Source organism: Eschrichtius robustus, chromosome 15 (genome assembly GCF_028021215.1).
Source record: "Eschrichtius robustus isolate mEscRob2 chromosome 15, mEscRob2.pri, whole genome shotgun sequence".
Taxonomy (NCBI): Eukaryota; Metazoa; Chordata; class Mammalia; order Artiodactyla; family Eschrichtiidae; genus Eschrichtius; species Eschrichtius robustus.
This window is the reverse complement of record NC_090838.1, coordinates 60,444,016-60,471,811: the sequence shown is the minus strand read 5'-3', so window position 1 is coordinate 60,471,811 and position 27,796 is coordinate 60,444,016. Positions and strand designations below refer to the sequence as shown.

Here is a 27,796-nt window from a genome sequence, read left to right as displayed (position 1 = left end):
ACTCTTCTAAAGTGTTTTCTTATCACATTTAATATCTGTATGCCTTTGGATAAAGAAGAAAAGATTTCTGTACCCTTAGAGAAAGACAAGAGGGAGAGATAGGGGACTATGATGGAGAATTTAAAACCAATCTTTCATCTGGGGCTCCTTCCTTATCTTAGTGATAGCATTTATGGAATGCCTACTGCCTGTTATTTTAATGCTGATGCCTTATCACAAATGCTCAATAGAAACATTACAAAGCAGATGTTATTCCTTTTTTTTTATTATTTTATTTTATTTATTTACTTTTGGCTGCTTTGGTTCTTTGTTGCTGTGCACGGCTTTCTCTAGTTGAGGCAAGAGGGGACTACTCTTCGTTGCGGTGTGCGGGCTTCTCATTGCGGTAGCTTCTCTTGTTGCGGAGCATGGGCTCTAGGCACACGGGCTTCAGTAGTTGTGGCTCACGGGCTCTAGAGCGCAGGCTCAGTAGTTGTGGCGCACGGGCTTAGTTGCTCCGCGGCATGTGGGATCTTCCTGGACCAGGGCTCGAACCCATGTCCCCTGCATTGGCAGGCAGATTCTTAACCACTGTGCCACCAGGGAAGCCCTTCCTATTTAATATATACAGAAATGGGGCAAAGCAAGGATGTAAACCCAGATTGATCTATTCTCTCCATAGGTCTGTAGGCTGCTATTCTCTCTGTGTCTGGGTCTTTCTAGATATTTGCCTATTAAAGATCACTAGGCAAAATGTTAATGACTGCTGGACCTACAAAAAAGGCTAGCTAGGTTACCTCTGCCACTTTGTATAAATTTTGGATTTTGGTCACTCAAAGGCTTAGATTAACTATTCCTTCTCCTCCTCCTTATCATTATTTTATTATTATTAAAGTCTAAATTCCAGTCTATTCACATTGATGCACTGATGTTCATATTTAGGAATTTTATACTCCCTAGAGTATAAAGGCTGATAATGTATATGCTTAGAATTTTTTTTAATCTAAAAAGTAGTTTTTTTTTTTTTCTGGGTACAAATTAAGTAAAATGAACATTCTTATTTATTTGATTGTCCTACTCTTAGGTGTAAGCCACTTTTCTAACCACATTCTGATGCCTGTCAACATTGATCTTGGTAATAGAATTCCCATTAAATATAGCATTAGTTTGATTATACAATTTTAAAAACATTTTTATATTCTCTAATGTTTTTAAAATAAAATAATGGATAGTTTCAATGTCATCAATTTTGTGGTTGCCTCCTTGCTCTAAAATTCTTTAAAATCATTGCCAGTGACTTTTTTTTAGCTGTTAATTGTGCTTGAAACAAAATGGCATATTTCTTTCTTCTGTTATCATCCTAGTCTTTTCAATTAGTTTCTTATTTTAACAGTTCTGCTTAGGAGATTATGGAAAGAATTAAAAAGTCATTTGGTATTTTGTACTGATAGGTGTAAAATATTTGGTGTTTTTTCTCCTTCTTTAATTTATCAGAAAACATCCAGGCTTCACCTGTCATCAGGCCTCAACTACTTGGAACACCAGTAGAAAAGAGGAGAGAGGTTTTTTTTTTCTTTTTTGGCCGCACGGCGGCTTGTGGGATCTTAGTTCCCTGACCAGGGATTGAACCTGTGCCCCTTGCAGTGGAAGCGCAGAGTCCTAACCATTGGACTGCCAGGGAATTCCCGAGAATTTTTATTTTTAAAAGATTTCTAAGCAGGCAAAAATTTTGATGTCAGAAAGTCCACATTCTAAAACCTATTTTAAAACTTTACTTACCAGAGAACCTCTTCAGTTTTCAGAGCCTGTTTACTTACACTTTAGTAACAGGTTTAAGAAGGTTAATTAGAACACTTAGTCATTAATAAAAGATTAAATTATATATAGTAGTATAGTACAAGCTGTTGAAGAAGATAGCTTTCTATAAAAGTAGTTCATTTTTTAGTGTTTACTGCCTTATCGAAACATTTATTTGCAGAAAAGACCCTTCGTTCTCCATGGCCTGATACTGAGATGTATAAAACTTTGTATAGTTTTAAGGTATTGGGAGTATAAAACTTAAAATTGGCTTTTGTGTTTCTTCTTCAACAGACAGCTGGAAATGATCCATATTGTTTTGTGGAGTTTTATGAGCATCGTCATGCAGCTGCAGCACTAGCTGCTATGAATGGGCGGAAGATAATGGGTAAGGTAAGCTGTCATAATTAAAGAAGGTGACTTGCACTGGAAAATTCTAAGTTGTATACGGTTTTGTTTCCTTTTTAGAAGCATTGTATTCGCTTTACAGAAAATGATCACATTAATATTAAGAAGCTGGGATAAAGCGTTTAGAGGGTATGTTTATGTTAGTATTCTTCATGGTGCCTTGCACATGGTAAATACTAAGACATTTGTTGAATTATTCAAGCTTTGATGAAAGATCTAGGAACAGTGGATACTAATGGGGAAGAATAAAAGAAAAAAAATTTATTGGTACTTTAGAAAGGTTAGTTGAATGTTAACAAAGAAGTAAGTATAGTTAGGATTTGTTAACATTATTTGCATAAGTGTACGTTAAAAAATAAGTATTGAAATTTTGACCAGAAAGTTTGAATGCTTCCTCTCAAACATATACCTATGTGTTCATAGATGCAAATCTTGTAATATCTGATTATTACCTTTATTTTTATGGAGTATAAATGTAGAAAAATTTTTTTAGGAAGTCAAAGTGAATTGGGCAACAACCCCCAGCAGTCAAAAGAAAGATACAAGCAGTAAGTATATTTTATACTCTTTGAACTTTTGTGTTTATTGTACATAGTAGTTTTATTGTAAAGCATATAAACATCATACATTTGCAGTAATGTTTTGATCGTTATCCTAAGATATGATTGAATGTGTTTGTGTTAATAAATTTAAGAACAAATCTAATCTTTGTCATCAGGTAGTACCGTTGTCAGCACACAGCGTTCACAAGGTAATTGTATCTTCTTAAACATAAAATGAAATCTCTTGAAAGGGTATTCACTAACCACCTGAAGTTTTTTTGTTTGATACTGGGGGGAGCGGGGAGGGAGGGGTCGTATGTCTATTTGTCTCTCTGGCAATATTTTTCCCCCTTTTTCCCACTGTTGACCAAGTGTGGTTTGTCCACTACTTTGGTGGTATTTTAAGTTCTCTGATCCCCATTGGTAGCAGCTGATGCCTTAGAAATACTTTCACCACTGAAGGGCAGGATACCCTGTTTCCTTGAGGTCATGATCTGTGCTTCATACCAGATCTTCTGATTGCTTGAGTTGCTCCTGAAACTGTGTTTCCCAAATGGCAACCCAATATGTTGCTTAAGGCCTGCCAAATAGGGGTAACTTTTCTTTCCAAATATAATTTGTCAGAATTGATATATATGTCCATTTAAAGTGTTGATCCAACTATTTTGTATTTTTAAAGTGTTTCTTTTTTTTTGAGCATTGTCTTTTTAAGAAAACTTCACATATGGGAACGTTTTTTTCTCTCCAGTGCTTTTTTAATGGCTCTGATATAAAGTGAAGGGATTACTGTTTTCATTCTGTTGCCTTCAGTCTTAGTTCACTTGCACATGGATTCACATAAACTGAATGGTGTAATGTCTGGGCAACCAAAACTGTTGGCTTTTGAGAAAACTGTCAAATACTTTAACATCAAACTGTTGCAATGCAAGGTATTTCTTTGATTGTTCTTCACAAAATATGGTTAAACCAAGTATATCACATAGGTAAACTGAATAAATGTAAATAAGTACTATTAGAACGGTAATGAAGTCATAAATATATATATATATTTTTTGCAAAACTTATTATTATTAGTTTATTTTCTTAGGCCAGTATAATAATTGGCTATAAGTAGAAATATAACTGTCAGTTTCCCATTAGATATATCACAGTCCTTAGGAGAATCTTTCCTGTATTGTCACCTTGATTCATTATGTTTAAAACTGATAGGATTTGTCTAGGTATAGGATAGTGTTATACTTTACTATAATCCATAAATTATTTTAAGAATACTTTACTGAATAGATTTTAGCATTTTTTAAAATTCTAAAATTATGTTTTTCTTTTCACTTCCCCTTCCTTCCCCTTATAAGATCATTTCCATGTCTTTGTTGGTGATCTCAGTCCAGAAATTACAACTGAAGACATAAAAGCTGCTTTTGCACCATTTGGAAGAATATCGTAAGTAACAGAAGATAAATTTTAAATGCTTTATATTAGAAACAATCTTACGTAGAAGTAATTTGAAAATCTATTGTGAATTTTGGACATTAATTTTAACACTTGAATGTGATGTATTAATATTCACTTGAATAAGTGTACTGTTTAGAGACTATTCAAGCAGTTAGCAGCCAAAGATTTTTTTCCCATTGATAAATAAATCTTTGGTCTTCAATTATCTTAGAATTCTTTTTCAATTAGCATTAGCTTTTAAGAGACAAATGTGCTGTTGTGCATATTGTTTCTTATATGAGTGTCTTGCTAGCTTGGTCATAATCTTTAGTGAACTTGTGCTATGACTAAGGAATTTAGACCCTTTGGCACTTCTATGATACCATGCATTTTCTGTTAATATATTTTAACAAAAAGAAACCTTAACAATTCAATCTAAAACGCAGTTATTAAATGTTAATTCCCAGGTATCTATCCTTTTGTTGTTGTTGTTGCTATTAACAATAATAATAATGCCTTTTAGTGTTTTGTGAAGCACTGTCTTGCTTGCATTTGTTATTAATTGTATAGTTTAGGCCTTTTATAAAAAGCTCACTCAAGGAGTATTCATCATAAAAGAACTTTATATTTTGAAAAGCATGCCTGTAATAGAGTAAGAATAATAAGTTGATGATTGCACGTTCTTAGAAGTAATCATTGAATTTAGAAAACAAAATTTTTAGAGTTTCTCGTTGCTTTATTATTGTTATTCCAGCTAGAAGAGTAGGAAAAAGGAAATGTTAGCTTTGGTTTGGTTTGATGAACAGACCAACAGCAGAGATGAGAAGCAGACTGGACAGTAAAAGATGTTGGTATTGGTGTTGAATTTTGGAAGTTTTCGTTTGAAGAGTTTCAGTTCATTGGTAGGAGGATGAAAATGCATAGTGACCAAGGAATGACCATAAGTAAGGGGCCAACTTTAAAGGCAGTCACACGATTAAGGTTTACAAGTGGACTCTTTTGTTAGGTGACATTTTTCTTTGTCTCTTAGAACTGACTTCAGGAAAATAAAGTTCTAATTTCTTGACTGTTCCTTTTAATCTGTTTTAGGGCTTTGATTATGGTTAGCTGGCTTTCTAGCTGGCTTTCAAATATCTAGATTGGAAAGGTCTTAACCTTTGGCCTCTCAAAGTTTCTATAAATCTCTGTATGCAAAATTTTATGCTTGTTTTCATTTTGGTGTGGAGTATCTTTGTAAGTTTTATCCTATTTTCAGATTAGTCACAGGACCATAAAAGATAAAGAACTCTGATATAGATCTTTGCTGCTTCTTCCTTAGAGAATCCTTTCAGATATAAGTAAGAATTAAATATATTTCAAGGCTAACATTCCCTGAAACTTACCTTTAAAAAGAAAAGGCTTTTCTAACATTTTAACAGATTAAATGCTATTTTATTAAATGTTTCGATTTTGATTGCAGTAGCTTTTCTGAAAGCATGGGAATTTTAGTTTGGCATTAGATAAAGATTGTTTAACAATTGGTGAGTTTAAGTTAAATGACATTCTAATTTTAGTAATTTCATTACTTTTTAATCAAGGATCAATAATTTCTTTTTGTTAAATATGTTGGTATCATAATTATAGTCTGTAGATTTTCTTAGAGTCAACTATGATTACTGATGTATATATCATTTTTTCTTGGTAAGGCCTTTAAGTTTTATAATTTTCAGTCGAGATAATGTCTAAGTTTTAGGCTACCCAAAGAGTTAGTGTTTCTAAATTTGAAGGAACCATTTTCAGTTGGTAGCATCATTTCCTGATTTTTTTCAATTAAAGGAGATAAGTTGATAAATACATATATTGAAAGGTTCTCATGATAGTCAGGTATTCCCTGTAGAGATCCTACAACAGTGCTTGATTTATAAAAGGTGTGTAGTAAATGTTGGCCTATTAAAATATTTAGTATATAAAATACAGTACTTTCTTTCCCTAATTTATATAGCTTAAACTTTTCCTGTTCCTTGAGTTTAGGGTAGTCTAACAAATTTTGCTGTAGAAATGAATCAGCTACAAATTAAATGCATGTGTACCATACAGATAATTTTAATAAGTATTTTTACATATTGAGAAGTGGCTTGCATTAGTTTTCCCCTTTCACCTTCACCTCTTTGTCATTTTGACCCTAAACACTTAATAAATCACTCCTAAATTGATCAAAATATGCTTATGTATACTTTAATATAAAATTATATTGCATGGCTTTCTGACTTGGGTTTTTGTTGTAAAAGTGCCTGTTTTGTTCATGTGTCCTGAGAGAACAAGCATTGTGACATACCTGGCTAACTTAAAAGCAGATTGCCTGTGAAGCACAATTTGAGTCCAATTTTTTGAGGTATGGAGTTTTAGCTATCATGGCTGGGTTTTTTACTCAATCTCAAATAATAGGGCTCTGGTTATTTTGCAGAGTATCTCTGAAGAATGGACAGAATTGCCCTGGCTAACTACAAGCTACGGTTCACAGTGGATAAATGTTGGCGTGCTTTTTTACTTTCTGACTTTTTAAAATTTTGCTTTTATATCTTATAGTTTCCAATCAACCTTATATGATTGCTATTTTAGAATTTAGTATAAAATCTTCTCTTATATAGTATAAAACTAAAGTGTGTGTCTAGTATTTTTCTTCAATGATTTAACGTTTCTGAAAAGTCAAGTTCTCAAAATTTACCCATAGTCCGGAAGGGGGGTATGAACTGATCTGAGAAAATGAAAAAATTTAATTAATTTAGGGAATATACAACTTTTTCATTCTTTTAGTTTCCAGTTTTCTATTTTAATTTTTTAATGATTAGGTAGTAAGTATATAGTATCAAATAGCAAATTATAAATTGCATGGTTAAAGAAAGCCATTCATTTAGTGTGCCTGTGAACCCTATAAGTTAAGTAAAATTCATGTGAATAGCTGCTTTTACCATGCTTAATATTTAAAATTTAAAAAATTTTTTGAAGTGGGAGGCAGTTTCTGTACAATGTATACATGTCTATTTAAGAAGTTATTGATTTGCATGTTTATAAAATTAAGCCTCATTTGCTAATACATGATAAATTTTATAGAATAAAAGGTGAATTTACATTAAAGGTTCGTTTTAATGAAGATGAAACATGAAAATGAGTTGTGTATGAAATTCTCACTTGATATCCAGAGGAGAGTTTGCAAACCTAAACTTCCGATTGTTTCTGATTTCAGAGATGCCCGAGTGGTAAAAGACATGGCAACAGGAAAGTCTAAGGGATATGGCTTTGTCTCCTTTTTCAACAAATGGGTGAGCTAAATAAAAAGTGCATGTGTAGTGCTTTAAGAGTAAAGGATAAAAATATTCATTTTGTTTCGATTGTTAATCATTTTCCTCATCTGCCATTTGTTCATTTCACTGATAATTAATACCCTTACTAGAGGATATCTCTTTCCTCCTGTTTGGTCATTTAGTCAGCATTTATTTAGCACCCGATGCATGCAAACTACTGATAAAATGTTTTCAGAATATAGAAAGTAGAGGTGTTTAAATCATCAGCCAAAGTTAGATATTGACTATCTCATTTATATATTTAATTCATTACGTCCCTGTTTCATATTCCCATGGTAATTCAAAAGTAGCTAATAAAATGTTCCAGTGGGTGGGAACCTTTCTTAAAATTGTATGTTAATGTATTTGAAAATGTCTCATTATTTCCTTCATTCAGTAAACATTACTGAACATGAATTTGCATGGACTTGAAATTTCTGGGTTTTGCAGAGAAAAGGAAGGATAGCGCATTTTGTCAAATGAGAGGTGAAAGGAGGGTATAAAGAAGGAAAAGGCTCATATGTAGTGTGACGGCTGGATAAAATCTTTGGTGTGCTCTCCATACAATATAATACTGTGCTGTTGTTTACAAAAAAGAAAATGAATGAGGAAGCTCTGTAAGTACTGGTTATGGAAAGATTTCCATGGTATATTGTCAGGTGAAAAAGCTCTTTTGTGTAAAAAAGAAGGGAGTGTGTGTGTGTGTGTGTGTGTGTGTGTGATTTCTTTTCCCCCTTCAGGGATAACAAGAAACTGGTAGGGTTTCCTGTTTGGAGGGTAGGTAATGAGAGTTAGGCAGATGGGCAGCAGGGCAGGAGGCTTCTATCTGTATTGTACTGTTTGAAGTTTGAACCTTATAAATATTTACAAATTCAAATAAATAATTTTTTTAGTGTGATAACTCAAGGTTCCAAACAATTAAATGCAGAGATATCACATTTCTAAAAATATAGGGATGGATGGTAGGAGAATTTAATGCACTAATCTTGGAGTATACACTAAGGTTTCATTAACCTTAGATTTTATTGTATTGCCTCTATGTTACGACTGTTGTTTGCCAACAATTACTATAAAAATATTGTACTTTCTGTGTAAGAGTACTTTAGAGTGAGCCATTAAAATTTTTGATAATATAAAATGTATTTTAGAAAGGATTTTCTTACTTTAGTAAATGGAGTATTTGAAATAGATATCATTTCTTGATGACTTCAGGTCAAATTTATGAGCATCATTCTGAGTCTTTTAAAAATACACCCGTTCGCAGTTATGCCAAATAGTGTCAAATTGTCTTGTTTTTTTCTAGTTCCTGTGTCTGCTTACATTGAAACTGTTTGGTTATTCCTCCCTATGAACTCTTACTATCCAGATACTTGCTATAGCAGCCAGCTTGCAACCATTTTGCCCCAAATTTACTTTTCAAATAAAAAAATCTGCCCTAAAAATGTTTACATGGCTTGTAAGTTAAGGCAAAAGAGGGTAGAATGCACTGTAATGGTATGTCCGCTGTTTGCACAGTAACATCATATCTTGCAATCACATTGTTTAAATGTATAGCTATCATCTTCCTCTCATGAAGTGAAAATGTCTTCTAAGAAGTAGGTTAGCCTAAGAGGTCAGGAAAAATCTGTATATTAGAAGAAAAGTTGCACATGGTAAAGCATATTGAGAGGTGAAGGGGTAAAAGCTCCGTCATGTATGTGTCCCATCTACCAAGTATAAGATGAGATAAGAAAATAAAAACTATGAGAATGTAGCTGGTTCTCAAAGCTTTACTGTTAATCACAGCATAATATTTAGGAAAGGTAGAAAAATACCTCATACAATGGATTGATAGCCACAATTAATATGAGTTCCTTAAAGGATTGATAAATAGGATATTAGTGTCTTGTGCTACTTGGGGAAATAGGTTGAGGGCTTTGGGTTGACTAAGAGCTCATTTTTTCCATTTGAGATTATGGAATATATACCCCTGCTGTATCAAAGTCACTATTTAATGCATATTTAGTATGAAAGTCAGATAGCAAACGATGTCTGTGTGTGGCCTCTGGAGTGAGCCAGAGATGGATTGTAATCCTGACAATCATCATATGATAGGTGTAACTTTGAGTAAGTGATTTAATGTGATCTTCCCAAATTTCTATTTCAATTTCTGTACATTTGGGATATGTGATTGGTAGGCATTCTCAGTGCCACAGCGCTGACTGAAATTACCCCTGGCTCCCTTGCCTCTTCCTGTGTTGTGTGTGCTAGGCAAACTCCAGTACTGGTTGAACATAGCCTCTCTGCCTACTCTGAAGTAATTGAGTATTGCTAGAGAAAAACTGAGTCAATGGTTTTGCTTCTAATTTAATGGTCACACATTAGATGAGTACATGTTACTGTCTTTGCAAACCTATATTTCTCTAGCAAATTTGATTTCCTGTTCTTTGATAACTATTTCATGCCCCCTCATTTCTCCTCGGATATTCCTCACTCTTTTCTCCATCACCACCCTGAGCTTCAGCTGAGAAAATAGAAGCTATCATACAGGAATTCCCTGAGCTTTCAACCACCAAACCTACATTAAATGCACTCACCTTCTCCCTCTTCCTCCTATTACAGTGGAGGAAAGGTCCTGTAAAAGACCAAATCACTTATGATTGGGGTCCCACCACTCCGTCCTTTTTAAGGACTTTGATCACGTGGTTATTCTGGGTTTTTTCCCGACTAAAGCTTTATTGAGATATAATTCACATACCATAAAATCCACTCATTTAAGGTATATGACTCATTGGTTTTTAGAATATTCACAAAGTTATGCAGCTATCACCACAATTTTAGAATATTTTCATGACCCTGAAAAGAAACTACGTACTCATTAGCAGTCACTAGCTTTTTTCTTCTACACCCTCTCCCCTCAGCCTTGAGCAACTATTAAATCTGCCTTCTGTCTATATAGATTTCCCTGTTCCAAACGTTTTTTATAAATGGAATTGTATAATATATGCTCTGCTTGTTCTTTTGTCCTGTGTCATCAGTCTTTCCCTCTTCACTGAATCATTCCCATCAACCAAAAAACATGTTCTGGTGTCTCTTAATAAACTTAACCCCATATCCCTTCCTTATCTATATCCCCATTTCTCTTAATAATTCAGAATCCAACTTCTCAAAAGAGTTGTTTGCATATTCTTCCACTTCTTTGTCTCCCACTCACGATACACATACACCCCACAGAAAAAAATTTCCCTCTCCTGTGAGCAGGTAATTGTATTTGTTTTCTAGGGCTGCTGTATCAAAGTAGCTGAATGACTTAAAACAACAAAAATGTATTCTTTCAAAGTTCTGGAGGATAGAAGTCCAAAATCAAGTTGTCATCATGGCCATGTTCCATCAGAAGACTGTGGAAGAATCCTTCTTTCCGTCTTCTTAGTTTCTGGCAGTGACTGGCAGTCTTGGTATCCTTGGCTTGTAGCTGCATCACTCCAGTCTCTGCCTTGGTCTTTACATGGCCTTCTTCCCTCTGTGTGTGTCCACGTTAGCTTCTCCTCTTCTTACAACGGCCCTTCTTAAAGGGCCCACCCTAATTTGTATTGACCTCATCTTAACTAATACATCTGCAAAGACCCTATTTCCAAATAAGGTCACATTCACAGTTATGGGGCAGGGTAGATAGAACTTCATATAAATTTAAGGGACACAGTTCAACCCACAACAGTAATTAAACATTGTATGGAGTTCAGACTTGTTAGTGTGGTAAGCAATATTTGTTTCTTTTTTAAGAATATGCATTTCCTTTTTGTGTCTCAAGAACAGCTTTTAGTTTGCCTGTTCTTTTGTGCTGGTTTAAGCTGACATTTGACATATGCAAACCAAAGCTGAATCCCATCTACTTTTCACTCTACTCTTTTTTTTAATAAGTTTATTTATTTTTTTGTATATTTATTTATTTTTGGCTGCGTTGGGTCTTTGTTGCTGTGTGCAGGCTTTCTCCAGTTGCAGCGAGCAGGGGCTACTCTTCGTTGCAGTGCGCGGGCTTTTCATTGCGGTGGCTTCTCTTGTTGCACAGCATGGGCTGTAGGTGCGCGGGCTCAGTAGTTGTGGCTTGCGGGCTCTAGGTGTGCAGGCTCTAGAGCGCAGCCTCAGTAGGTGCGGCGCACGGGCTTAGTTGCTCCGTGGCACATGGGATCTTCCCGGACCAGGGCTCAAACCCATGTCCTCTGCATTGGCAGGCAGATTCTTAACCACTGCGCCATCAGGGAAGTCCCTTTCAGTCTACTCTTAAGGTGGCTTTTGTTCTTACTCTATACCAGCACTACCCTTTTCAAGTTCACCTCTTGACTTCTGCTTGCTTGACTCTGACAGATTTTTGAGGGTTTCGTCCTTCATCACTGGCTATTCCTTCTTAGTCACCTTAGCTAGTGATCTCTCCTTTACCCAGATTTCAGATTTTGCTGTTTTTCAGGACTCTATCCCAGGATGCTTTCTTTTCTCTCTAGTCTTTCTTCATGACTCTGAATCTTGTATCTCCAGCTCCGTTTACTTCACACTTACTAACAAATGGTCTTCATTTGGATGTCTTACAGATATCTCAAACTTAATGTGTCTTAAATCGTCTTTGTTTCTTCCTCAAACTTGTTGCCCTCCTCCCTCCCAGGCTTCTCATTTCCATTAATGCTAGCACTATCCTGCCTACTGCCCAGGCAAAACCTAGGAATTATCTTTGATTCCTCCCCTTTGACTTAACTGTGCACATCCCTCCCCACCAGTTCTCTTGACTCTTCCTTTAGATTACATCCACTGCTACTGCATTAGTCCTGGTCACCGACTTTTTTTTTAATCTGGATATTGCATTAGTCTCATAAAGTGTCTTTTTCCTTTTACTATCTCCCCAAACTGTTCTCCTTCTTAAAACATAAGAATGGCCTTCTTAAAACATAAATCGAATCATGATAATCTTTCTTAAAATAATCAGTTTTTTCCTCTGGCACTTTTCCTTTTTTGCACACTAGATTCCAGTAAAACTAGTCATCTTTCGCATGCTTCTTTAAGATGCGTACCAAATACTTTCCTGCCTTAACACACCTTGCAGTGCTTTTCCCTCTACCAGGAACACCCTGGTGTTTTGACTTTTCTAGCTCCTCTTCCTGTCTACTTCAGCTTAAATGTCATTTCAGAGACCTTCCCTAATCATGCTGCTCTAAAGTAGATTCCCATGCCTGTATCTCAGCATGGGATATTCTCTCTCTCAACCTTTTGTTTCTGTCATGGCATTTACCACAATCTGTAAGTACTTTATTTGTCCCCCGCCAAAGAATGTAAGTTCTATGGCAGCAGAGACCATGTCTACCTCATTGACCAACGTTTCCCTAGCACTTAACCTGCTGTCTAGAACATGATAGCTGTTCAGTATTTACTTGTAAGATGAATGAGAAACCAAACACTGTCATTAAAAGCATGTTGGATTGTATAAAGTGCAATTTTCATCCATAATAGTATGGGTTGTTCCATGAACTTTACAATGGCTACCTCATAAGGGCTTTTGGGCTCGAGTCTTTCAGGTGATTAACATTCCTAAAGTCTGATATCCAAGTAAAAGAAAGACAGTTTAAAAGCACCATTGTGTTTTAGGAAAGCTGTCATATATTGTGTATTTCACAAAGCATTTCATTCAAAAAACATTTGTGAAAAGCAACCATGAGTTTTCTCTATTGCTAACAATTGTTTAACGTCAACTAATGGTGGCTTCTTTGTCATTTCTAATGTTGTGTGGAACAGGATGCTGAAAACGCCATTCAACAGATGGGTGGCCAGTGGCTTGGTGGAAGACAAATCAGAACTAACTGGGCAACCCGAAAGCCTCCAGCTCCAAAGAGTACATATGAGTGTAGGTGAATTGGAGAAGAAAAGGAAATGTGGAATTTTGGAGGAAAATACACTAGATTTTAAATGTTAGAGCTGTTCCCGGAGACTTATTGCAGAAATAGATGAGAAGCAAATCAAGACTACTGTTCAAAAATGTACTTAGTTTTCATTTTTGTAATTATAAATAATAAATTATATCTCTAATGTCAAGTCTCCTATTAAATAGAGGATATTGAGTAATTTTTAGACATTCTTGGGGGAGGTTTAATCCTCAATCAAATGTAATATGTATTAAATAAGCATTTTGATCAAGGTAAATATTACCATTACAGTAGTGTAGTTAATGTTGCTTTACTCTTTCTGAACATTTTATTTAATGAATTAAAAATATTAAATTTTTCCTCCCCAGCAAACACCAAACAGCTATCATATGATGAGGTCGTAAATCAGTCTAGTCCAAGCAACTGTACTGTATATTGTGGAGGTGTCACTTCTGGGCTAACAGGTATGGGGGCTTTACCTATGTGGCATCTTGAGATTAATTTTTAAACTAAAAGCCTTGGTATTTGTAGGATTTTAATGCAGGTTGTTTTTGTTTTTTGTCTAACAGAACAACTAATGCGTCAGACTTTTTCGCCATTTGGACAAATAATGGAAATTCGAGTCTTTCCAGATAAAGGATATTCTTTTGTTCGGTAGGGGTGGTTTTTAAAAAAACATTTCCCCCCAGATCATTTTTGAACATTTAACTTACTGGTTTTCTTTAAAATTTACTTTGGTTATAAAGAAATAGAAATTTCTCTAGTGTTTATCATATTTGCCACTTTTTTAATAGCTCCCTCCTTCCAACACAAGGCAAATAAAACATTCTATTAAAAGAAGTTTCCCCAGAACTATAAGATCTTTGACGGGGAAAAAAAAATGAAAATATTCCATTTTATTGATTCTTTTATATTAACTTCCTGTTATACTTCAGGCTCAGTTTGATTTTTAAAAATAGGTTTTATTCATAAGCACTTTAAACTATTTATTTATTTTTAACATCTTTATTGGAGTATAATTGCTTTACAATGTTGTGTTAGTTTCTGCTGTATAACAAAGTGAATCAGCTATATGTATACTAAACAATTTATATTGGTAATTCTTAATATTATTTTCAATAGGTTCAATTCCCATGAAAGTGCAGCACATGCAATTGTTTCTGTTAATGGAACTACCATTGAAGGCCATGTTGTGAAATGCTACTGGGGCAAAGAAACTCTTGATATGATAAATCCCGTGCAACAGGTGAGAAGGTTCTTGACTTTGCAGAGTAATTGCTGGGCTAATAGGTATTTTTAAATGAAATTGTTGATAATCGTCGTTAATGCTTCTAGCTAAAATGATAGCATATAAGGGCTCTTCATGTATTATAGTTCCAGAGTAGTGGTTCATGGATGCAGGGGTGACATGATGAATGTGACCACCTCAATTGACTCGTGCTCACACAGTGGATTTTAAAATGCTGCAACAAACTTAACAGGGTATTAAATTTTTTCTAATACTTAGTAGATTTATTCACATACTATTTGGAGAACTCACAAGCATGTTTTATTTATTTATTTGTTTGTTTATTTATTTATTTATTTACCCATTTTTGGCTGCATTGGGTCCTTGTTGCTGCGCGTGGGCTTTCTCTAGTTGCGGCGAGTGGAGGCTACTCTTCGTTGCATGCACGGGCTTCTCACTGTGGTGGCTTCTCTTGTTGCAGAGCATGGGCTCTAGGCACGGGGACTTCAGTAGTTGTGGCACATGGGCTCAGTAGTTGTGGCTCACAGGCTCTAGAGCGCAAGCTCACTAGTTGTGGCACATGGGCTTAGTTGCTCCGGGGCATGTGGGATCATCCCGGACCAGAGCTTGAACCCGTGTCCCCGGCATTGGCAGGCGGATTCGTAACCACTGCGCCACCAGGGAAGTCCTCACAAGCATGTTTGATTCAGCTGAAACAAAAGCTATGAATATATTTAGGACCTTGGCATTTTCTTCCAGATTTTGCTGCCTTTGTTTTTCCAGGCAGTTCTAGTGGTTCAAACTTGATCCCACAAACATTTCTATGAGGAAATGGAGCATCAAGATAGGAGTAAGAAAATCCTAAACTATATAATTTCCTTAGTAAACTGAATATAGGAATAAATAGTCTTTATCTTCCCTATCTTCCCTAGCTAAAGGAAACAGTCATATGGATAATTTACAAAACACCTAAACATTATCCTGAGTTTAATAACCCTAACCCTAACCTACTGCCTTACAAAGAGCATGCCATTTAGAGCATCATTGTAGAGTTAAAGCAGTATAACCTCACTTTTTTTTTTATTAGCCGTGACTTTATAAACTTTTCTTTGTCCTTTAGTGGTTTTTTTTTTAATATATATATAAATTTATTTATTTTATTTATTTATTTTTGGTTGTGTTGGGTCTTTGTTGCTGCGCACGGGGTTTCTCTAGTTGCCGCAAGTGGGGGCTACCCTTTGTGGAGGTGCGCGGGCTTCTCATTGCGGTGGCTTCTCTTGTTGCAGAGCATGGGCTCTAGGCACACAGGCTTCAGTAGTTGCAGCACACGGGCTCAGTAGTTGTAGCGCCCGGGGCTTAGTTGCTCTGCAGCATGTGGGATCTTCCCAGACCAGGGATCGAGCCTGTGTCCCCTGCATTGGCAGGCGGATTCTCAACCACTGCGCCACCAGGGAAGCCCTATCCTTGAGTTTTAATTGTAATGATGGCCCTATGTGTTACAGCTATGTATTTGTGGTATATTAGGACTGTATGTGCACCTATAACTTTAAATAATATTAAATTATCTGTTACAATTTTACTTAATAGCAGAATCAAATTGGATATCCACAAGCTTATGGCCAGTGGGGCCAGTGGTATGGGAATGCACAACAAATTGGCCAATATATGCCTAATGGTTGGCAAGTACCTGCATATGGAATGTATGGCCAGCCATGGAACCAGCAGGGATTTAAGTAAGCATACTTGTTCTTTTCCTTTATTATGAGCCTTTGAAAATGTCAAGAACTTGGGAAGAGATTTTAAGTAATTAGTAGGTAATGTGCCTTCTTTCTAAAGCATAGCCTTTGAAAGACTTAGGTTTTTACTTTATAGTTTTAAGTGTATATCTTTAAAATTTTGCCTAGAAATGTGTTGTCTTGATTTATAACCAGCGTTATGAGAATTTTGGTAATGCTTGGCAATGAATCAACAAATATTTAAGTAAGGAAATAAGAACTTAATAGTTGCTAGGCTTATTGGTACAGTTATTTTGATCCTAGTTGCTTTATTCATTATGCTTTTTTTTTGTGCAAGAGGGTTTATTCATACATTGTTATATGAAAGCTTCTTTATACATCCTGAATTACAATTTTACTTAAATTTCTGAAACACAAACTGGAAATTAAAACACTTTGCCATTTTTATTAAAAAGAATCTTGTAATGTTGAAAAAATTTATAAGCTTACATATACTAATAATTATCTTAATTTCTTCTTTGAGTAATATAAATGCAAGTCCGTACCATACCAAATGATCATGTTTCCTTCAGGTAGTGGCTTGTTCAACATATGTCAAACCCCCGATGGACAGTTTTCTGAGATTAGAGATGAGTTTTTCTGAGTTCAAGGGAATAAATGTTTATAGATAAAGGATATTTTCTTAGCTATAATTAAACTAACAGAATTAAACTGTACAAATTAAAGCTACAAGGATGCTTGTTTTTAAAAGAAAAAACCTTTTGCCTTTGCTTTCTCTGGCATAACAATTATTCTTATATTTGGGCTTAAGAAAAAGGATATTTCCCACGTATGTGTTATTTATTCTTGGCATTACATTTTATTTTAACCAGTGGATTTCCCCTCCCCTCTGCTTCTTTCACGTTCTCCACCAGTCAGACACAGTCTTCTGCACCGTGGATGGGACCAAATTATGGAGTGCAGCCGCCTCCAGGACAGAATGGCAGCATGATGCCTAATCAGCCTGCAGGGTATCGAGTCGCAGGGTATGAAACCCAGTGAAAAAGGACTCCAGAATCTAAAGCCAGTGGCTTAAGGCTACAGGGAGTGTAGTAAAGCCGTTGTTTACTTAAAGATTTATCAAATCAGTCAGTGCAAATGTCAGATACAATGTATTTATTTAAAAGATTCATTTTTTAATCATGAAATTACTTAACCATCCGCATTGTTTTAAAAAGAAACAATATGCTGGATGTCTGCCAATTTTTGCCTTCATTACCTTTTTTGATAAAGTTTCTCAAATCCTTGTTTCAAATACAAATGCAGGGATTGCTGCCACTTTTTTAAAATTGAGGCAGAAAATTGCACAATGTTGAACTTTTTTCCACTGAAGTAGTGTGCAGTTCTAGTTTGCATTCCTGATATGATTTAAAACATGTAATATAAAGATGTAAAAAAAAAAAAGAAAAAAGGAAAACCAAAACTGTGCAGAGTCTAGAAGTTCTTTGTAATCTTCAGCTTATGCACAATTCTATTTTAGGTTTTTTTGAAATAGGCATTGTTTGAGCTGTCCCATCTCCACTGTTTTCCCTTTGGGGTTTTTAAATATAAGTTATTAGTTTACATCATTTTTGTATCTACATTTTTTTCACAAATTTGTCTTGCCTTATTAAAGTTCTATAAAGTATACTTAAATGGAAAAAAATGATCTTTAGATTGAAAACTTTTCTCAGATGGATTGATAATTGCATTCATCTTGTGTTTTATATGAGAAGGTGCCTCAAGAATTCCCTGTTGAATTTGTTTAAAAGGGTTTTTATCTTCTGTGATAAACTTTGCTGTGTACCAGGAAATATAAAAACAAAAACTTGTTACTAAAGAAAATCTCTGAAATGTGATAAGTTCTTATGAACCCATGTTAATTTCATGTGTCAACTTCTACATTTACATGTATCATTTCATTATGTAAAATGTTTTAGCAATTTAATATTTTGCACAGTTAGCAAACTTTGTATGTCATTTCCTCCTTAAAGGCATCGTGCAGAGTTGACAGGAGATTTATAAGGTTTTGTTTGCATGTGAATATCAAATACACACTTTGGTAGTCTTTGAATACAAAGTCATCTGCTCTTGTTTTTCAAGAACTTTGAGACACAAAGTTGTATGTAAAGAAATATATTAATTTGCCATATTCTAGTTATATTTACTCAAAAAGAGTAAATCAACTTGATTTTAATATGTACAAATGATAGCTGTGAAACTGTAGAATATCCTTATGTCAGGCTTGGGGTTTCTTGTGAACTCCAAAATTAGCCTGAATGACCAGCCGGGCAAAGCATTTTTTAAATGTTCAGAGGCCAAAAGATAAACAAACAAAAAACCGTGAAATCCTACCTCCTTAAACAGCCTTCAAAGAGGAGAATCCTCAGTGCAATCATTACTTTGATTCTTTTGGTACCTGTTTTCCTGGAGTTCCCAATTTTATTATTTTGGGGTGGCTCCGAGCATTAAGAGGTTTAATCTTTGATGGCATTGTTCTAGTTTTGACATTTCTAGTATATTTCAGTCTCTTAGAAGAATTGTGGGAGATTTTGTTTTGTTTTGTTTTCAGCGAAAGTCACAAACTCTCCTCTTCTTTGACTCACAAAGGGGAAGGGTCCCCAGTATACATATTTGGATGCTTCGTTGTTTTTAAGACCAGAGAGCTCCTGGTGTTTTATTTAGGAACAGAAAAGGCCCATGGAATCCTAAGAGTTTCCTGGCCTGTATCCTCCAGGTAGGAGCAGATGACTCTAAGCTGGTCTCTAAGCCAATACTCCTGTAAACCAGAGCCCAGGAAAGACAGCTCATAAATGTATAATTCTCTGGAGCTCAATTCTATGCAGTTGTACTGATGTTTCATCAAGTCACTGTGTATTTTCTAAGTGTTGATACATTAAAAGTTGCTTTATGGAAGATGAGTAAATTTTTTAAACACTTGGAAATTTTATTTCCTTGTTAATTAACCTTCTACAGATCAGGGCATGCAACCAAAAGCAGCTTAAATACTCAAAAAATAAAATAACAGGATGCTGTTTTTAGATTCTTCTGGTTTATGTTCCTATTTTAGGACCCTCACTTTTCTCTTATTCAAAAGTATTTTATGTCCTATACATCTGTGGATTGCAGGGTAAATTATTTGGGCATAAATAATCCAAGCAAAAGTATAGTTTTTCTTTCATCTTGACTATCTCAAGAAATAACACTTTTTATTAGCCAATATTTTCTTATTGCACAATTCTAAAACGTACATTGACTACTTTTTGAGAAGAAAGTAGCATTACTCAAAGGCTTATTACTACTGAACAAATTTGCAATTCAGGAACATTGCTAACTTTGCTTTAAATCTTACTCTCAGTGTTAAATCATTTAAAAAATTTACAGTCTAAAAATCATACTGGTATTAGTATCAGGTAAGGAAATTAAAGTTTTTTAAATGGATTCATTCTCTGCAATATGCATTCAGATTTTACTTTAAAATACATCTGGTACTGTAAAGAACCTAAAGTGGTTCACACTTAATGGGTCATTAATCCAGTATTCTTTGCCCTGACTGTTTGGATATTAAAGTTCCTTTATGTTTTCTATAACCTTTGGGATCTTCTTGCAGTGATTATTGTGTGTGAGAGATTTTTTTTTCTTTTTGGTCTAGTCATATTGTTATATTCACTCAGGTATTTGTTAGATTTCTTTTTAATCTTATTTCAGAACCATGGTTTGCATTGGGTTACTGTTTGATACCACAAAGAATTGCTGTAGATTTAACTCACTATGAAATCAGGATCTCATTTTCCTTGTTAATATTCTCTCCCTGTTGAAAATGAGATTCACATTCTAGTTTTATTCTTCTCCTGTTTTGTCCCTGTGCTTACTCAGCTTCCTTTTGTATGTATTAGAGTTCTATTACTTTTGAGAAGGCGGTTGATAAGGACTAGTTTGCATACACAAAGAGAGTTAAGTTTACCAAGAGCTACAGGGTGCTCTTGAGGTTACAGTTGAATTGGAAAAATAAAATGTGTTTGTAGGAAATAAAGAACAAACCCTTTCAATGAAAGAGTGATGATTTCTAAAAACAAAATCTTTTTGTAGGGGGTTGTTACGTTTTTTCCAGTCACTGCATTTTGACTATTTAGAACTTGAAGAACATACCTCTAAAACAACAAATTTTAATTTAAGAGCCTTGATAAAATGTATGTGAATGTTTCTGAGTTGAATAGGACTTTACGCTATGGTCTCTAAAGTTGAAGGCTGAAGTTATTCTGATAGTAATTCACCGAAGAAAGGGAAAAGTAGATTTCTGACTCAGGGTTAATAAGCTCAGGTGAGAGGCTGTGCAGAAAATAGTTATTAAGCAGTTTTATATACTAGATAAATGAGATCCCTAGCTCCTTATTTGTGTTCAGCTCTAGAAAACCAACAGCCACACTTAAACACACCAGGCAAGATTTGGAGGCTCCTACTGTGGAAAAACTAAGCAACTCTTGAGTGAAAAGACAGATGCTGACATTTGAGGGTCCCCTCCAAATAGTAACTGGCCAAGAGTCCCCTTACAGTGGAGCGTACCAATCAGTAAGCCCTGCCCACGTACACAAACCTTCCAAACAGGTTTTTAGTGCTTCACTTCTAAATAAAGACAGCCAAAGATCACCAGAAATTGAGAAAAACTTTGATTGTAAAAGGTAGAGCTAAATAAAAGCAACTCTCAAGAATCAGAAAACTTCAAGAACTATCATATCCTCAAATAAGATACTGTACTCAAGAAATTAGAACAGGATACTAATAAAATGTCACAACAAGAAATTAGAATATGAATAAATTCAGTGAGAATATTAAAAGATGAGATGTTCTATGACAAAAGTATAGGGAGAAAAATAAATATGGATCAATTCAGGAGGTTTAATATTAAATCAATAGGAGTTCCAGGAAGAAAACAGAAAATAGAGGATTGGGTAGAATTTATTAAATAAAGGAAAATTTCCCTGATGAAATTTTGAGTTTCAAGGTTAAAAAAAAAGCTAATGTTGAATTTGCACAATAAATATAAAAGACCCATACGAAGCCATACCATTATGAAATTTTAGGATGCCAGACCTATAAAGAGAATATTCAAAAATTTACCAGATAGAAAAAGGATCGAGGAAAATACTCAATGGCAACATTGGAACCTAGGGATCAATGGGGTGCTGTCTTCAAAAGTTTGAATGAATTATGTCTTAGGTGACAATAGAATAAAGACATTTTTAGACATGCAAGTTCTCAAAAGATTTTCTTCTTGTTCACTGATTCTCAGTTACTGGATAAACTCCATCAAAATAAGAGTAAATCAAAGAAAAAATATGATGTAGCGTCTAGAAACAGGATCAAACACGAGTGAGATAACGGGAAGTCCCAGGATTGCAGCTGTGAAGCGACCTGGCAGCCAATCCAGACTGATGGTCAGAGGGCTAGACTTAAGGTTATCTGAGACGCCAGCCTGTGTGTTGTGAGATGTTTTATGGAACTATGGAGCATGTGAAAAGACTAAATACTGGAAGAAAATCAGGCAAATGGAAAGAGACAATTGTCAGGGAAAGCATTCTATAAGAAAGGAAACATTCCCTGAGCCAAGTACATGCATCAAGGTAATATTTCATGTTTTCCTGAATTGTATTCACAAATATTTGTATCAATACTATTCCACTGCTTTGGTTTTCTTTGGCAATTCCAATTGTGTGTTGGATTTCCTCTGCCTGACATCGGTTTCTATCATTTGTTCTTAATTATTTTTATCTTTTTGTTTGCTTTTTTCATTTCTAATCTCCGTTCCTTAATATGCTTCCTGTGGTATCCAGACTCACTTGTGTTCCTTTTAATGTAATCTTCATTTCTGAAAATAAATTTTTTTTCTGTTTTCTAAATTCCACCAATTTTTGTTTGACTTCAGGGATGTCTCTTCCCTGAATTCTTGTTTTTCTTAGCTGTACTTACTTCATTAGAGTTTTAAAATTCATATTGGAATGTCTATATTATTTTCAACTGCTTTGTGGGAACATTTTTCCTGTGAGTCTTCTCCAGGGAAACTCTAGGTAAGTTTTGCTGTCTTATTTTTAATTACAGTATCTTGGTACAAATGCTGTGCTTATTTCTATTTGTTCATATTTGAAACAGTTGGTTTTTCCTAGACCAAGTACCAGCAGGAGGATGAAGGGGAAAGACCTTGTCGAAGTTTCTCACCTCCCTCTGTGGCTACAATGAATTGCCTCCTTAAAAGTGTAGCCATGGGTCTTCTCTGGGATGTGATCTTGTTCAGAAGTTCTGTGCCAGCTCTGAGCTCCCTTGGTTCCTTCATCTGCTACATTAAGGGACCTAACTCCTGTCTTCAAGGAGATCCCCTGACTTGCTTTCTGAAAGACATCACCTCTGCACCCCTTAGGCACTTCACACACCTTCCCTCCCTGCCTCTCCCACACTCATATGCTTGTTCAGTCCTCCCCACAGCAGGCTCCACTCAGGGTTTGGCTCTCTTCTCAGAGTGAATATTTGCGAGTGATTTCTGAGATCTGCCACCACCAGCCCCCTCCTCACTCCCTGTCCTTCCCCCATGGCACTCAGTTGGCCTCCCATCCAGTACCACACTTCCACTCAATGTGGAATGTATAAGTTTTCTTTGCATCCCTAGTTTCACTTAAGATACTGTTTGTGGGAGTCAGTTGGTCATATGTTTTCCTTGTCGCACCCTGTGGTTTCCAGGAGAAGTGGAAAGATCCAGAACCAGGCTGCTAACATTTCTACCAGAATCAGAAGACCAAAGGAATCTTTTAACAGATGTAAATCTGATCGTGACACTCCCCTGCTTGAAAGTCTTTGTTTCAAATTGTATTTAGCAGTAATCTAACATCTTTAATGTGGCCTGCAGAGCCTTCTAAAGTGCAATCTGTGCTTACCCAACTTCACAGCAAGCCATTCTCCAGTCTCCCATAAGCCCTTCCGCTCCATGGTCATCTTTCAGTTTCCTGAATAAGTAAACACTTTATATCAGTTAAGGTCCAGTCAGGAGACAGAAGCCAACACTAAAACTTGAAAAGGGAGATTTTAATGTGAATAGTTGTTAAATAGTAAAAAGTGGTTAACTACTAAAAGGGATCCAGGAATTGCAGGTGCAAAAAAAAGTAGCTACTATTTATGGACAGAGTGGACAATGCAGAAACGAAGGGTTTAAGAGAGCACTGAGTTTCTCACCTCTTCAAAGTGGGCTTGATTATCATAGGAACGTGCCGCCTGGTGAACAAACATGCCAGAGGGCGTGGGCCAGAGCTGGTCCTTAGAAGCTGCCTACCATTGGCCAGAGGTGGGTGGGCTGGAGATAGTCTTTAGAAATGGTCCACCAGGTGGGGGAGCTAGGGTTGCCAGATTCAGCAAGTGAAAGCACAATCGCAAATATTGCAAGAAACATACTAAAAGTTACTTGTTGTTTAACTGAAATCCAAGTTTAACTGGGTGTCCTGTATTTTATCTGTCAGTCCTCGAGAGGGTTGCAGCCAAAGCTGCCATGGAAACAGCTGCAGGTAAGGAAAGTGTGGCCTGAGGGTGCAGCCGGGGCAGGTCCAGAGAACCACTGACGGGAGGGCCACTGGGTCTTCTGTACACTGATCCATTGGCTTGCACACTGAATAAAAAGATAGAACCAGAACCCATAAGGAATGTGCCTTCCTGTCACTATCACCTTGCCATGTTTCCCCAGTGCCCTCTATTGACAAAGCCTAACATTGAGCCAACTGGCAAAGAAGAAATGTTTCACAAAGCATAGGCCAAGAAGGGTGGATTGGGGACCAAGACTCCCATTGCAGAGCCCTGCCATGTGAATGCCTTTTGTCTGCTCTTTGTCTTCAGCTCTCCACTTGAATGTCCCTTCCTCTAAAATGCCTTCCTTTCTTTACCCACAATCTAAATCAGTAGCCTCTCAAGCCATCTTATGTTTACTTTTCCTTTATAGCATTTGTCATCATTTTAAATTATGTATTTGTGCGATTATATCTTTAAAACCTGTGTTGCCCACTAAAAGCTGGTGACTGTTCAGTGCTGTATATACCCAGTAGGTAGTAAATCAATCAATTAATTTAATTATCTCAATCTTGTTTTAACCAAATGGATTTCTACCATGTGCTGATAGTACTACCAGCTAGAGTACTGGGTATGAGGTGATAAGAGCTAAAACTAAAGGACCAAACCAGGGCCAATTCTTTATGCCATGCCAAGTAATTTGAACTTTTTTTTATCTTAAAGGTCCTAGGGAGCCATTGATCTAATTTGTTTTTAATCAAGATGTCTTCCAGGTTCCTGGCATGAGCAATTAGATGGATGGTTGGGGCTAGTTACTGGGGTAGGAAAAGGAAGAAGAGCAGTTTTTGAGGGTGAGTAAGGATAGATGCTAGTTAGAGGGCAGAAGATGAAAGCTAATGAGGTCTGCCTTTCAAAATGTGGCGCTTGGACATGTGTGACATTCAGGTAGAAATAGCCAGTACGTAATGATACGGAATTTGGAAGGGAGATCCAGGCTGACATAGAGATGGGAGTCATCAGCATTTCGGTGGTAGTTCAACCCATGGAGTGGCAATCACCCAGAGAGACGCTAGAGTGAGGACTGAGGACAGAACTCTTAGGTCTATCAGTATTGAAGGGGGCAGAGACAGAGAAGCTTGCAAAGGAGAATGAGGAAGAGCTGCCTGACAGGTGGGAGAAATACTGAGGGTCCATGATGTTGCAGAAATCAAGGAGGAAAACATTCAAGGAGTAGTCAAGAGTCAAATATGACAGAGGGGAAAAATACAAGTTGTGAAAAAAAGTCACTGGATTTAGCAATGAGGAAGTAGTTGGTGACTTTAAAAATGAGCATTTTCAGTGAAGTAGTAGGAGCAAAATGTGGACTGTATTGGGTTAAGGAGTGGGAGGTGGGGGATAGTTAACTAGCGCAGACTGCCTTCCCGATTCAGTGGGCTATAGACGGAAGGAGAGAGGAAAGAGGAGATGGGTTTAAGAAAGCAATAATTTTTAAAAATCTCAATACAATAAACTATGAATAAATCACAAAGATAAGTGAATGACCACCAAAAAAACAACGCCACTCTTCACTCATTCGGAAACACACAACAAAAAACATTCACCTCCGTTTTATATAGAAAATCGGAACAGTTAAAGAATGCGTTTGTGTGCATGTGTGTACTATTTCTCTAGGATACTCAGAATTGAATGATGGATTAAAGAATGTAAATTGTAAAAACTGTATGATATATGTTGTCAAATTATATTGGTACATTATAATGTACAGCTCTTTATAACGGTACAGCTCTTAAAAGCTGTACCATTTTACACTCCAACCAATAATGTCCGAAAGCACTCGTTTGCCCCCCTACTTTTACTAATGCTGATTGTTATTAAGCTTTTATTTTTGCCAATCTGATGCATGTAAAATGATCTCTTTTATTTCCCTGATTGTAAGTAAAGTTAGTGATTTGTTCCCATGATAGTTGGCTGTTTGTGTTTCTTTTCTGTGACCTGTCTGTGTCCTTTGTCCGTTTGACCTCCAAGGACTTTTAGACATTATAATAATCACATGTTGAATATGTAATAACTATATTTCATATGTCTTTAGAAATAAAAGATGCAGTAAAAATATGAGCAAGGAAGAAGTGACTATTGAATGATTAGGCAGAATTTTTAAAGAAACTAGTAGAACCTCTAGAAATTAAAAACACAAAAGCTAAAATTAAAAATTCAATGGACTGACAAAACCAAATTAGATACAGCTGAAGAAATCTGAATTGGAACAGTACAACAGTGCAGAGACAAAGAGGTAGAAAATATGAAGAGAGCATGGAGAATAGAATGGAAAATCTAAAATATATTTAAACTGGAGTTCCATAAAGAGAGAAAACAATTTGGGATGGGAAATATTTGAAGAGATATGGCTGAGAATTTTCCAGAATTATTGAAGGGTAGGAATTCTCAGACTCAAGATCCACAATGAATCCCAAGAAGGATAAATAAAATGAAGTCCATGCTTACATATATAGTCAAGTTGCAGATTATCAAAGACAGATTTTAAAAGCAGCAGAGAGGGGGAGAAAAAAGACTACTACAATGATATGACAATTAGATTGACATCAAATGTTTCAACAGCAAGACGATAGGCCAGAATTCAGAGGGATATCTTCAATGTGCTGAAAGAAACAACAACCTAAAGCAATCATACAAGAATGAGGATGAAATAGAAAAAGAAAAGCCAAGAGAATTTGCCAACAATAAATCCAATACTAAATGAACTTCTAAAGCATATATTTCAGGGAGAAAAAAATCCCAAAACAAAAGTCTGAGCTGCAAAAAGAAATGGTAAGCAAAGAAATTTATACATATGTAGTTTAATCTAAAGCAACAATAATAGTGCCTTCTTCTAAGGGAGAACTAAAATAAAATACTGGATAATAATAATATATATGACAGGAGGTGATTAAAGTGTTCTAAGATCACTGTATTTTTTTCAGGAGAATAGCAGAAAAATGTATTAGCTTTGGCCTTGAGTTAAAATGTAAAGGATCATCACTAAAATAATAAAAATAGAGCATATAACTTCCAAAAAGAGGAGGTAACAAAAGAAATCCAAAAGAAGGCAGAAAAAGAAAAGAAACATAGAGAAAGCCAGACAAACCAATCTTAGGTGGTAGATGGTAGAAATAAAATTAGATGGTAGAAATAATTCCAAATGGATTAACATGCATAATAAATGTACTAAACTAATAAAAGAGATTGTTTAATTGGATTTTTAAAATCTAGATGCACTGCTTAGAAGCAACATCTAAAACAAAAGTATGCAGAAAGATATATACCAGGAAACCCTAAATGAAGCTGATGTAGCCAAATTAATAGCAAAGAAAATATATACACATCTGTTCTCAAGCACACATGGAATACTTAAGAAAATATTGGTTTTAAAAGGTCACAGGAGTTAGAAGGGTAAGGGAAGTTGACGAATAATTATTGCCAATTGGCAAAAATCAAAGAACTGTGAATATTTGTTCTAATGTGCAAATACCACACAGATTCTTTTTATTGGAAATGCCTTTAAATATCAGAAGCTATTATTCATCTATTAACAAATAAATAAATAAAGCAGAGTTTCTATGAGATAAAAAAAAGTAGCTTATCATGTTTTCTGACCATGAAGTTAGGTTAGAAATCAAGTACGAAAACACATGTATAAATAACTTACGAGTCAAAGAAGATGCCATGGTGAAAATATAAAATTATTTAAAATTTAAAGAAAATAAAAATACTGTATATCAAAATTTGTGGAATGCAAGTAAAATGGCACTTTGAAAATAATGTATACACTTAAATGCTTATATTAGAAAAGAAAGGTTAGAAATTAATGGGCAGGGACTTCCCTGGTGGTCCAGTGGTTAAGAATCCGCCTTCCAATGCA

The 27,796-nt window shown here is 35.6% G+C and overlaps 1 protein-coding gene across 8 annotated transcripts in view; it reads left to right on the top strand.

Moving 5' to 3' along the window:
* TIA1 (TIA1 cytotoxic granule associated RNA binding protein) overlaps positions 1 to 19,931 on the top strand; it is a 29,448-nt gene extending 9,517 nt beyond the window's left edge. Inside the window, exons 3-13 of one of the 8 annotated variants that reach the window (XM_068564077.1) lie at positions 2,071 to 2,169; positions 2,678 to 2,732; positions 2,903 to 2,935; positions 4,079 to 4,166; positions 7,381 to 7,456; positions 13,232 to 13,340; positions 13,728 to 13,823; positions 13,929 to 14,013; positions 14,482 to 14,605; positions 16,178 to 16,320; positions 17,238 to 19,931. In XM_068564077.1, the coding sequence (XP_068420178.1) occupies positions 2,071 to 2,169; positions 2,678 to 2,732; positions 2,903 to 2,935; positions 4,079 to 4,166; positions 7,381 to 7,456; positions 13,232 to 13,340; positions 13,728 to 13,823; positions 13,929 to 14,013; positions 14,482 to 14,605; positions 16,178 to 16,320; positions 17,238 to 17,364 (1,035 nt within the window). In that variant the 3' untranslated portion in view covers positions 17,365 to 19,931. Of the gene's footprint in view, positions 1 to 2,070; positions 2,170 to 2,677; positions 2,733 to 2,902; positions 2,936 to 4,078; positions 4,167 to 6,600; positions 6,667 to 7,380; positions 7,457 to 13,231; positions 13,341 to 13,727; positions 13,824 to 13,928; positions 14,014 to 14,481; positions 14,606 to 16,174; positions 16,321 to 17,195 lie in introns of those variants that run through there. The other 7 variants (XM_068564074.1, XM_068564076.1, XM_068564073.1 and 4 more) reach the window with 7 other exon arrangements.
* Positions 19,932 to 27,796: the final 7,865 nt, after the last annotated feature.